Below are 13,594 nucleotides of genomic sequence, written 5' to 3'. Positions count from 1 at the left end.
ACTCATTTTCGCCTACTATAGAGTATATAAGCAGGCGATTGAGCTATGAGTTTCTTGTTTAAAAAAAATCATTACTTTTACAAAAGTGAAACTAAATAAAGTATTGACTTAATTGTGTCTTAAAATGCATTAAAGTCACCCAGCTGTGCGATTATGAGCAATAAAACACATTTAATGGTTTATAAATGGAAGCCTATTCATCTTGAGTGATGAACTGTGAATTCTGATTATTCATTAAATGATTTCAGTGATATGATGAAATCATAACTATTCCAAAGCCTCCCGTTGTTTGAAAATTGAGAAAAAAAGACAAATGTGTTTGTGTTTCACTAAAGAATGTGATTGTTTTGAGAATTCTGGGAAACTTTAATTTCTCAAGTGTGACCTTTAGAGCACCAGACATCCATTTACCATACAGTATATAATCATATAGGAGAGAGAGAGAGAGAGAGAGAGAGAGAGAGAGAGAGAGAGAGAGAGTAGAGAGAGGAGAGGGAGAGAGACAGAGAGAGAGCACGAGAGGAGAGGAGAGAGAGAGAGAGAGGGAGAGAGACACGAGAGAGAGAGAGCGAGAGAGACGAGAGTAGAGAGACGAGAGAGAGAGAGAAAGTCGAGAGAGTGAGAGAGACGAGAGAGCGAGAGAGAAGAGGAGAAGAAGAGAGAGAGAGAGAGAGAGAGAGTAGAGCAGAAGAGGGAGAGGACAGAGAGCAAGAGACAGAGAGAGAGTGAAGAGGACGACACGCGAGAGAGAGAGAGAGAGAGTGAGAGAGAGAGAGAGAGAGAGAGAGAGAGAGAGAGAGAGAGAGAGAGAGAGAGAGAGAGAGAGCCTACATTCAGTATGAGTAAAATACTCAAGTACTGTTCAAATCAGATACTCTAATCCCGGTTTCACAGACAAGGCTTAAAACTAGTCCCAGACTAAAATTAATGTTTGAGCTGTCTTAACTGAAAATAACTTGCCATGACATTTTTTAAAATATGTCAGTGCCATTGTTTTGTATCAAGAGGCACACCAGTAATGTCTTTTCTAAAATATCCTAATTTAACTAAGGTCTAGTCCCGGTTTAAACTAAGCCTTGTCTGTGAAACATAAACTGTCCTGGAATATTTTGACTTGAATAAAAATCAAAACATGTTTTCCCGCAAGTGTTGATGTGCTCTTAAAGCCGAAAATGAAAATTCTGTCATAATTTAACCGCCCTAAGGGTTCCAAACCTGTATAAATGTCTTTGTTCTGATGTCAGTAACCAACAGATCTCATCTCCCGTTAACTCCCATAGTTTTGATTTTCTCTACTATGGCAGTAAATGGGGAATGAGATCTGTTTGATTACTGACATTCTTCCAAATATCTTTTTACATTTACATTTAGTCATTTAGCAGACGCTTTTATCCAAAGCGACGTACAAAGCAGGGAAAAACAATTTAAGCAATTTGTGCAACAAAAGAACAACAATGCATAGGTGCAGTAAAAACTGGTCTCAGTCAGCCCATCACAGTATACCAAGCTAAGATTATTTTTTTGGGGGGGGTAGGAAAGTAGAAACGAAGTAGAAGACTGTTCTAATGGGTCAGATGTTGACGGAAGAGATGTGTTTTAGCCGATTAGCCGATAGTTACAGAATCCGCTGATCTTGTGGCAAGAGGGAGATCGTTCCAGAGTCGTGGAACACATCCCGAGAAAGTGCATGAGAGTGATTTTTTCGCTTTGTGGGATGGCACCACAAGACGTTGTTCGATTGCAGAGTGCAGGGATCTGGCAGGTACATAAATCTGAATTAGCGATAAGATATGGGGGTGCCGAACCAGTGGTGGTTTTGTAGGCCAAGAGCAGAGATTTGAATTGGATGCGAATGACTATAGGGAGCCAGTGCAACCTAACCAAGAGAGGAGTGACGTGCGCTCTCTTCGGCTCGTTGAAGACCACTCTTGCCGCTGCATTCTGGATCATCTGAAGAGGCCTGGTTGTGCAAGCAGGAAGACCAGCCAGTATAGCATTGCAATAGTCCAGTCTGGAAAGGACAAGAACTTGCGTAGCATGCTCAGATAGGAAAGGTCTAATTCTCCTAATATTGTAGAGGATGAATCTACAGGACCGGGTGGTGCTGGCAACATGGTCTGCGATGTTCAGCTGATCATCAATTACCACTCTGGATTGAGTAATGGTTGATGAACCTAGTTGGATGGAAAGGTCGTGCGGAGTCTTCGGGTCAGCCGGGATCACGAGCAGTTCAGTTTTAGCAAGGTTCAGCTGCAGGTGATGGTCCTTCATCCAGAGTGAGATGTCATTCAGGCATGCCGAGAGGCGCTCAGAAACCGTCGGATCATTAGGCTGAAATGACAGGTGGAGCTATGTGTCATCCGCATAGCAGTGATAGGAAAAGCCATGTTTCCGAACGACAGAACCTAGGGACGTTGTGAATATGGAGAAGAGTAGCGGTCCAAGAACTGAGCCCTGGGGTACCCCTGCACTGAGATGCTGGGACTCAGAGACCTCACCTCCCCAGGATACTGTGAATGACCTATCCGAGAGGCAAGACTCGAACCACCCTAGCACCGCTCCAGAGACACCCATAGTCTTGAGGGTCGACAGGAGGATGTGGTGGTTGACAGTGTCGAAAGCTGCAGATAGATCCAGGAGGATGAGTGCAGATGATTTAGAGGCCGCCCTTGCTTTTTGTTCAGCAGAACAAACCTTTTGGAACAACAGAGGGTGAGCAAATGATGACAGAATTTTTATTTTTGGGTGAACTGTCCCTTTAACATATCAAATCTGTGCAAGTGGGACGCAGACACTTTCCAAAACATCCATTAATGTGAAACAGATGCATTTTAACAAAAGAAGTCTGTTGTAAAATTAGTTTGTATGGGATCATGCATGTGTAAATTCTGTCTCCTTCATACTTTATGATTGTCATTCCTGACGTCAGAGCTTCAGGGTCTCAGTGAAATAGTAAGTGAGAATCAGATTATATTTGATATTGTTTTCAGACCTCATGTCCACCATGTACTGTGCAGTAAATCTCACATAAAATTGTGCCTGTGGCTTCATATTTAAACACTAAAGTCTTTGATTCTCCATCGAATAAACATATTATACTATAGCTTCAGGCCACACGTATACAAGAAGGCCAGAACGGCCACATCAGTCGGATTTGGAAGGAGTGAATGGAAAGTTGTCTGTTCTACAACTAACAATTCATCCCCATTATGGCATTAAGACGGAATTGAAGTCATTCCAGATGTGTACGTGTGTGTGTGTGTGTGTGTGTGTGTGTGTGTGTGTGTGTGTGTGTGCGTGCGTGTGTGTGTGCGTGTGTGGGTGTGTATGTGTGTGTATGTGTGTGTGTGTGCGTGTGTGTGTGTATGTGTGTGTATGTGTGTGTGTGTGTGTGCGTGTGTGTGTGTGCGTGTGTGTGCGTGCGTGCACGTGTGTGCGTGTATGTGTGTGCGTGTATGTGCGTGCGTGCGCGTGTGTGCGTGTATGTGTGTGTGTGTGTGTGTGTGTGTGTGTGTGCGTGTGTGTGTGTGTGTGTGTGCGTTGGCTCTCTGGTGAGGCAGTATAGAGGAGTTATGGATGTCTCTTACCCTTACGGAACAAAAATATATGGGAATATACTGCAAAATATAATGCAATATATTACATAATACATTTCCATATATTGGAAGCTGGTGCTAATATTTTTCAATATACAGCAATACAGTATATGCATTGACAATATACAGCTATATATTGAACATGAATATTAGATTTATTTTTGTCTTCATTTTTAAATATATTCATCACATTTGATCTTTTATTGAGTATATATTGCACATAGATGTTCCCATATAAATGTGATTGTATATTATACACATATATGGACACATTCACAGAATGAGTTAAAGCAGATTTCTAGTTCCCAGCATGCTTTGCTTCTGACTGTTAAAGGAGTAAAAATGTTTGAATGTAGGTGTTATTTCATGTCTTTTTGCTGAATATTAATATAGTGTTTAATGCTAATTAATATACTGTTAATGTGTTTAATGTTGTATTACTTTGAAATGTAGAAGGGTTTCTAGTATGTGTACATTTGTGGGGTTACCGTGGTGATGAAGAGTAGAGCCTGTGGATAGGATAACGATTGGCCCAACATCATTGACATTATATGTTACTTTATTTATAAAGTAACGGCTCTGTGCTTCTCAGTGCAGTGATTGTCTGTTCACTAAGTGCTTCAGTATGAGCAGGTGTGCTTATGCAATTGTAATCTAGCAATGTTTTAATATATGAAACAGGTGTATTGTAAAATGTAAATGGTTGTTAAACATAAGAAATCTATATTTCCATATACAGTATGTGTGAATATAAATGGCATGAGTAAATATACGATGTTTAATATATTTTTACACATCCAGTACCATACAGTATCTGATCACATGTACAGCAATATATTATAAAGTATATTACTGATTATAAAATTACACATATTGTGAAGTTAAAATATTGTCATATATTTTTCAATGTATGAAAAGCGGCAATTCCTTATGTATTATTCAATATATTGTAATTACATAATATATTATTCTGTATATTTTCTAATATAGCATTATGTCATTTAATATATATTTTAATTCATATATTAGGAAATTTATTTTCTTTCCGTAAGCGTTTAGAGAATAGCAACCTAAACGCAACCATTAAAAAATAAGTTTATTCAAGTGTGCTCTTACTATATTCCGCTAAAGTTGAAGTACAGTTCATTGTTTTTATGTAAAGGCGCATGGAGTTATAAATCGTGGTCTGACAGATTTCAGAAAACAACAGCACATAACATCCAGTTTCCCTCACCAGAGAATCATTTGGGCTCATGGTAACATAAACTTTCAAAGTAATGACAACATAAGTCTTACGTAACAGAGAGAGAGAGCAAACATCATACAGTTGTGTGTTTTTTTTCAGGAGTGAAATCTGAGCTCTGACAGAACTCTCTGTGTTCACCTGATGTGACGGATCACCAGACCCTCCGTCAGTTTTGTGTTTCATCTTCACGGAGTCGAGCGGAGCCGGCCGTCATTACTCTGATGTGACGTCTGCTCGAGGAACAAAGGACTTCATTCTTCATCTGAGGCTTTCCTTCTGCTGGAATGAGTGAAGAGAGGAAAATACACCTGCCTGCCACATTCTTACAGTGCAAAACATTTCAATTCACCTGAGAACATGTGATTCATGTAGAATAATATATTATATAAACATGTAAGCATAATAAGAATTGACCTTGTGCTTTAATGTTGTGAGAGAGAGAGATTAAAGCAGTCTATGATTAGTATTCCTGATCCACTGGAATTCTGGTGTGGATCTGGAAAACATTAAGGTCAAAGGTGAAAAATAAGAATGTTACCATGGAAACACATGTCTGATGTGAGAAGTCTCCATGTACAAGCACACACACACACGCACACACACGAACGCACGCACGCGTTCACAAACGCACGCACGCGTACACACGCACACACACACACACACACAAACGCACGCACGCGTTCACAAACGCACGCACGCGTACACACGCACACACACACACACACACAAACGCACGCACGCGTTCACAAACGCACGCACGCGTACACACGCACACACATGCAAACGCACGTACACACACACACACACACGCACGAAACCATTTTTTACAAGATTTGAACCCACAAGTAACAATGAACTAGTTCACATCGTATCGTCTTCTTCACAGATGGTACCGGTAATGTGGAAAACCTCAATCATAAAACCCACACCAAAAACATTTGTCCAAAGGAATGCAAAGACTATAGACCCATACCCTTACTTCAGTAATTGGCAAATGTCTAGAAAGAACACTGCTTAAGCATTTGGTTAATAATGTCAAAGGGAAACTTGATCAGTGTCAGTTTGCATATAAACAGGGCAGAAGTACCGAGGATGCAGTGGCTGCCGTAGTGCATATCATTACTCATCTAACTCATATGTTGGAGCAGTATTTCTTGACTTTTCATCTGCGTTTGATACAATTCAGGTTAACACCCTTGTGTCTCTAAACTAATGAAGCTAAACGTGAATCCATACTACCTCTCTTTTCTTACCAATAGAATCCAAAGAGTTAAAGTGAACAATGTCCTGTCAACAGAAGTAAAAACAAATGTTGGTGTACCTCAGGGTTGTGTAAGCGTTACTATGTTATTTACTCTATATACAGATGATTGACGATCAAATAGGACCGACCAATATATTCTAAAGTACTCTGATGATACTGTGTTGATATCACTACTGAACAAGCAAGAGTATTTAGAACAGCACCGACAGGGGGTAAAGAAATTGGTCGAGTGGTGTGACTATAATGCCCTCAGTGTTGACATAAAAAAAACTGAGGAGATAGTATTCGGGCTTGCTCCTGACATTCATACAACACCTGTTGTTATACACGAAGAGAACATCAATCAACTTTCTCCGTAGACTGAGGTCATTTGGAGCAAGAAAGCAGATTCTTTTATTATTCTTTATGCCCGTAATCATGAGTGCCCTGCAGTACTGTCATTCAGTTTGGTATATGAGTTTATCTGTTAGTCTACAAACAAAGCAAATGAACCTATTAAAAATGTGTTCCAAAATAGTGGGGCAGTCACTACAAAAAGCATATGAACCTTACCACAATAATCTAGCTAATAATATTGTCTCTGAACCTAATCGTGTTGTATAATGGATTTGTAATGTTGCCATCCAATCGACGGTACACACAGATATAGTCGAATTAAGTTACAGAATTCATTTGTACATCAAGCTGTATTAGTGTTGAATAATTCATGTAAAAAGTAAATCTGTTCCGGAGACATTTTTGTTGAGTTTTTTTCTGTGTTTTGTGTGTTAGTTTGGTTTTGTAATTCTGAGTGAAACTGCTGTAACGCAAGACAAATTTCAGACAATAAATTGTATCGTATCGTATCAAAAACATGCCCGCACGCACACACACACACACACACGCACACACACACACACACAGCCTTTTTCCTGAGACAAAACAGCTGCGGTCTGTATGTATAACAAACAGGAAACTCTTAAGCTATTATGGGATGTTTGGAAAGGGTCCTAGCTGGTGATTTTCATTGTGTAACTCAAGAGCATTCATAAGTTGAATGTTGTGGAATGAAGCATTGTGTTTTGTACCGGACCTTTTTGTCCTCACAGAGATGAAATATTAGCATTACTTCCTCTTAAAAAATGCAGCACGGTAAGCTTTTAGTGATACGAAAAGTTTTAACCAAACCGACAGAGTATGATGACAATATTACAGTAAACAGCACTTCATTTCAGATGTTAGTAATTCACTTACAAAAATGTACACAACAGTGCTAAAATATATACTTATACTAACAGAAAAGTCTATTTAAAAGTGCACAATAAAATAAAATGTGGGCCAGTTCAGTTCCAAGTAGAAGTATGCTTACTACAATAACTATCCTCAAAAGTACACGTTTTAACACTACACAGAAAGTAACACTATACTGCAGGAACTTATTAGTTATTAATTATTCGTTATTTTGGGTGAACTTGTGTTCGCTCCGCTGCATTTATGAGAAACCCTTTAAGAAATAGTTTCATTTGAATGATATAAAAAGTTGGTTGTAAAAACAGCCGAGCACAGATCCAAGAGTTGTAATCCTCACAGGTTCATTTATTGCCACCTTGATCCACCGAGACATTGGCGAGACGTGCAACACACTTAAAGTTTGGAAAGAAAACGCCGAGCATTCACAATCATCTCCACACAAATACAGAGCATCTGATAAACACTTGTGCATGTCTTTACAATCTGATATTTCATATGTACATCAAAACACATTTAACTGCAATAATAATGATTGTGAAATCTAGCAGTGAAGCAGTGATTCTCTACGTGACACACAACACAATAAAACACAACCAACTGTATAATCCTGCAGAGTTCACAAAACACAGCGCGCATCTTCTGTGGTTCTGCGTTAAAGCCGTGCAGAAGGTGTCCGTGTGGGATAAACATCTATGGCTCTGTGACGCGTAAAAGCAACAAATAACAAGAATTCACGTCCGGTAGGTTTGTTGACGTTTGATCAATCAGAGCGTTTCTTTAGTGTTCTATTTTAGTGCAACATTCATTTCATTTTTGGAAACAGGTTTTATATTTTGGCGGCGGTGAGATCTTGGGTTTGTTCCCGGTGTCCTATCAAAATCTGATCCCCGTGAGATTATGACTCCCCTGTTTTCCCCAACGAAGGTTAGGGTTAGGATTAGGTGTGGGGGCGGGCTTTAGAGATAGGAGCCAATCACAAAGCAGCATCCTAAGTGAGTGAACCAATCAGAAGTAGGGGAGTCAAAATCTCACGGGGAGTCAGATTTCGGTACAACACCGGCAGCAGGTGTCCGGTTGACTCTGGCGTAAGAGGCCAACAATCGCTGGCAAAATAAATGCTTAACACGATTGTACCACAGTCCCGAAGAGATTTACTGCGCTTTGTTTCCGACGTTTCCCAAACAGAAAGTCACGGGAACCTGTGATGTTTGGCACCACGCACAACAGACAAAAATAGTCACGATGACACGACAGATCTCATAAACGTCTGTCCATATTGATCTCTTCATTCCTTTACCTGACAGAAATCAATACATGTGTGTCTCTCGGGCAAACATCTGAGAGTTAAGATGCAGATACAACACAACTGAATAAATTCCATGAAGTCTCAAGAGTAACTTCTGCGCAACGAAGGCGTTCCTCTGGGACTTTTCATTGATCAGTCAGCGTCCAGTTTTATGAGTGTTTATCCACAGGGCGTTACGTCTGGGTCTGAGCTGACCTGTGGATCTTTGGCGACTGGTCGAGTTCTCTCCATGTGGCCGAGCTGCAGGTGGGGCTGCGGTTGGTGATTTTGGTGAGCAGTGTGGTCCTGCGGATGCTGCTGTCCGAGTCCTCTTTCCTGAAGCTCTGCTGGATTTTGTGTCCGCAGGGGAAACAGTGAGCGAAGTCCTGCAGGAGATGACCGCTGAAGATCATATAGATCCACGGGTTACAGCAGCTGTTCAGACTGGCCAACAGCGCAGACAGAGTCACGGCGGTATTCTCCGAGTCTGCACACAGTGACAAAACACAGATTTCATCAAACATGCGCTCTGTGAGTCCAGTACTGAATGCATAGTGGACACATCACAAGCACACTGTCAGCGGTCTGACCCGCAGTTGTTGATCGGTCTGGCTGGTGGCTAATATAACTAGTTATAATTTATTTCATTATTATTCATTTAGATTGATATTTCATTGTATGATAATAGTATTGAATAAAGAATTTGTTGAATTTTATCGTATATCAATTTGAATAAATAAAGAATTAGTTAAAGAGGTCATGAAACTTTGTCACATTTAAGTTTAGCCAAGGAACGGTGCTTCTACTGGTAACTTACTGGTGTGTGTGTGTGTGTGTGTGTGTGCGTGCGTGCGTGCGTGCGTGCGTGTGTTGTGGGTGTGTGGTGTGCGTGGGTGCGGCGCAGGTGCTTCTGCCGTGCGTGTTGGTGTGTGTGCGTGCGTGCTGTGTTGTTGTGTGTGTGTGTGTATGTGTAGTGCGTCAGTCGTTGTGTGTGTGTATGTGCGTACGTCTTTGTGTGTGTTGTGTGTGTGTGTGCGCGTGCGTGCGTGCGTGCGTGCGTGTGTGCGTGTGCGTGCGTGTGTGTGTGTCTAATATGATAAGTCATCTATGTAAGGTCCTCACTAATAAACCTTTAAGTTTTTATGTTTCTTTGCATTTAGTCATTTACACGTATCGGTCTGCTGAAAACAAGTCAAATAAATATTGCACAACTGTATATGTAAGCATGATAAAATCCTCTCATGATTCATGCCTGATCGTTATAAGCATTTAAGAGAGATTATGTTCATCACATTATCAAATATTGTGCAAATAGCCAAAACACTTTCTGATCAGAAAATATGTCCGATTTATATATAAGACGTTGTTTATTTATTTACATACTAGAATATAGTGTTTGAATAAATCATAAATCCTGCTGAAAGGTGCAGTTTGCTATTCGCACAAACAAACACATGCGTCACACTAACAAACCCTATCAAATGTCTAACACAATAGAGGTTCATGTCCACACAAATGTGATATTTCACGATCTGTTAACTAATATAAATATACAGTATATATAATATGGTTTGTTAGTATCTATCTTTAACTATTATTTTTGCATGTATCACCACATATCCTATCACCCATATTGCATCTGCGGTTTCGCACAGTTGTGCTTTATTTTTTCATTGCTTGTAGGCCTACATTTGTATATCATTTTATGTTTGTATTTTTAAGTCTTTCTTGGACTTGTCTTGTCTGGATGTTTTGCTGTTTTAAGTGTTCAGATCATATAAAGCAGCTCACTATCATGTAAGATCTGAATATATCTTCACTTTCTATCGTGCAAGATGAATATGACTTTGTGAAAATGTACATTAACAACATTAAGCATGAAGAAATCGAAAAAGGTTTGCTTTTGGTATGTTATCTGCTAATATATTCAAATACAAAGGTGTGAATCATATTTAAAGTGTGTTATTTCTATTTGAAGGTACGAATCTGTTAAACCTCATAAATAAATCAACCAATCAATTACTGAACAAACAAACAAACAAATACATCAAAATCTGTATGTGACTCTTTCTTTAGTGGAACACAAAAGAAGATATTTTGAGAAATGTCAATTTTGGGTCTTCTGCAGAAAGTCGTGCAGGTTTAAGATGACACGAGGGTGAATAAACGGTGACAGAATTTGCATTTTAGCGTGAACCTTTAAAAGACTTCTTACCGTCCCATTTGAAGTTTTTGTCCCAGACCGACCACATCTGCACGGTGAAGAACGGAGCCCAGCAGATGATATAAGCCAGCACAATCACGAAAGTCATTTTCACGGTTCTTAACTTTGCTCTGGATATGGTGGTCACACTACTGACCGAGCTCTTCCCCACCAACCCGTTCTTGCACGCGCCATCAGCTGATGTCTTTTTGGTTTTATATCTGATATTCTTCCTGATGCTGTGACAGATAAATCCATAACAGGTCATTAATATCATGACAGGGACCAGGAAAATGCCCACGGTGATCCACGTGATGTAAGCTTGGACTCCCCACGGCTGAATGAAGTGCGCCCAGCAGTCGTAGACCTCCGAGCCCTCCTTGATCTCGCTGAGAGAAAAGATGAAGTATTGGGGGACACTGAGGACCAGGCTGCCGACCCACGTGCCTCCGATCATGATGCGAGACCTCCGGGTGGACTGCTGGAGGGTCTTGAGGGGGTGACAGATGGCGATGTATCTGTCCAGGGTCATCATCACCATCATATAGGTGGAGGCGAACATGCCCATCACCTGCAAGTGCTTCACGATTCGGCACAGAAAATCCGGGCCGTAGAAACGAAAGGTGATTTCCCAGCACAGCTGTGGGAGCACTTGGAAAAACGCGACCACCAGATCGGCCAGGCTGAGGTGTTTAATGAACAGATGCATGCGTGAAGTCTTTTTCTTGGTGTTGTGTATGGCCACCAGGACGCTGCAGTTTCCGACGACAGCGACCACGAAGGTGACGCTCAGGACCGCGATCTCGATTTTGGCCACCTCTTCGTCCCGACCGAACGGGTCTGAGGAATTAAAGGCTTGTGATGTATTGCCGAGGTCATCCATTGCAAAACCACCCGAAATACACAGTAGTCCAACGTGCTTAAAAGTGCGCAAACGGCGCGCTTTTCCCGTGCGTAAATGGAGACGCCGGTGACCCGATGCGCTCTCCGCCGTTATGAACCATCACCATTTTGCCTCCGATGGAGAGAGAGTTAAGAGCATTTATCTGTGATAAATATTTAGCTATTTATAATGAGCATTTGACGAATGGATAGATGTGCAAGCCATAAGAGTGCGCAAACATTTACAAATGTCTCTCCTTAACTGTCTCTGGTTGTGCTCAAAGTCAGCGAGCTTTATAAACCCGCGTCACACGCGCCGAGCCAAACCCACCAGCAACAACAGCTGAAGTCGGTCGGTCTTATAACTCCTCCCACCCCCCCGAGTCGCCACCCCCTCTAAAGTCCGCAGTGTGTTACTGGCACGTACTGTAGGGATCTAAAGCCTTGACACATTCCCACATAGTACAGGTCACATAAACCATGAGCGCGCGCGAGAATCTCACCAACCTGCCAAGAACATGTCCGGGTCACCGGGTCATATATCATATAAAACCCCCAAATAATAGAATATTATAATGCAAAATAAGCAAAATCTCTAATGCAAAATTCCTGGCCTATAAATAATTTTAAATTAAAAAAAGTCCATGCTCATAATTAATCAAATCGTTTTTTCCCAGATGATCAAATGCACTATGCAGTTCGAAACATGTGATCGCTACATGTCTGTTTCTGCATGGTTAAATTTGAAGGCTGATCCAGTCATGTTATATTATATTTGTGACTCAATTTACATGATATCATATGAAGCACATTTGAGATTATTTAACAAAATCAAATACTGTAAAAAATAAACTTCTTAATGATCCACAGTTGAGAGAGAGAGAGCTCAGCTATTTGATCGTTTTCTTCGAATAAAAGAACAATTAACAAATAAATTGAACACAGTAAATAGTTCCTAACAACAGCCATAGCATTTTCTTCCATTTTGTAAAGGATTTATTCATCCAAAATATGGCAAGCAAGATATAAGACTAAAATGTCAGAAAAGTGATTTGAATTTTTTATCACTTTGATAGAAGCCAGTGCACGAAGACATTAGCAGATTCATAAACTGATTATGCAAAGGTCCGATGGAAATCAATCACAACAAGATGCAGAATGTGTTCACAGGTCTGGATGTGTCATGTGTGGTTATGGAGATGCTTACTGGCACATGATTCTCCTGGTCTCCATAATATTCTGGTCTGGAGTTACGCTTCAAGAACTTCTTTTAATGTGACAGTAAAACTGGAACTGACGACACAGAGAGGGCCGATGAAAAATCTGTATTATTAAAAATCCATCTGGTGCCAGTGGACGATCATTATATGGGCATCAGTTCTCCATCAGTTAGTTCAGTTTCACAAACCTCTCAGCAGCTGAGAAAGAATAAAACCGACATTAGACAACCCTCCTCCTCCTTCAAGTGAAATATTCATTTCTCTCTTCACTTCGTCTGTTTTTCTTGAGACCTACTTCATCTTACCTTGAACACACACACTCTCTCAATTATCCATTTCAACTTCATTGCCATGAATCAAATAGAATGATAGAATAAAAAAATTGAATAAAATATATTTTTATAGAAATGTATATATTTTGTATGGGCTATACATAAAAAATCCTGTATATTTACATGAATTGGATATGCACATCAGATGAATAGGGAGACACTTTTGTGCTTAACAATGTGCTTCATTTTAATATAAAACAGATTTTTAAGGGTGACCCAGACGTTTTCTTTGTGAGATTCAAGTTCCTAGAAATATCAGACATGAACGGCGAGGTCTCTTAAAGAGAAATAACATCTGAGCTCAAGAAATGTGTCGCTTTGGCTCATTTCTCCAAT

General features: G+C 40.4%; 1 protein-coding gene across 1 annotated transcript; it reads right to left on the bottom strand.

The window, feature by feature from the left end:
- Positions 1 to 7,324: 7,324 nt before the first annotated feature.
- Positions 7,325 to 11,970, bottom strand: avpr1aa (arginine vasopressin receptor 1Aa). The gene is made up of 2 exons (XM_057330471.1): positions 10,837 to 11,970; positions 7,325 to 9,108 (listed from the first exon to the last, which is right to left on the bottom strand). Exons 1-2 carry the CDS (start codon positions 11,705 to 11,707, stop codon positions 8,816 to 8,818), a joined length of 1,164 nt encoding a protein of 387 aa, XP_057186454.1. The 5' UTR covers positions 11,708 to 11,970; the 3' UTR covers positions 7,325 to 8,815.
- Between the last annotated feature and the right edge of the window lie 1,624 nt (positions 11,971 to 13,594).

Source organism: Triplophysa rosa, linkage group LG3, assembly GCF_024868665.1.
Source record: "Triplophysa rosa linkage group LG3, Trosa_1v2, whole genome shotgun sequence".
Lineage (NCBI taxonomy): Eukaryota > Metazoa > Chordata > Actinopteri > Cypriniformes > Nemacheilidae > Triplophysa > Triplophysa rosa.
Note: the sequence above shows the minus strand (reverse complement) of the source record. Positions and strands in the feature narration are given on the sequence as shown.

Excerpts from the sequence above, each read along its gene's own strand:
- avpr1aa (XM_057330471.1), bottom strand. The coding sequence starts at position 11,707 with ATGGATGACCTCGGCAATACATCACAAGCCTTTAATTCCTCAGACCCG. Across the intron at positions 9,109-10,836 it reads CAAAAACTTCAAATGGGACG|ACTCGGAGAATACCGCCGTG; the intron begins GTAAGAAGTCTT and ends CACTGTGTGCAG.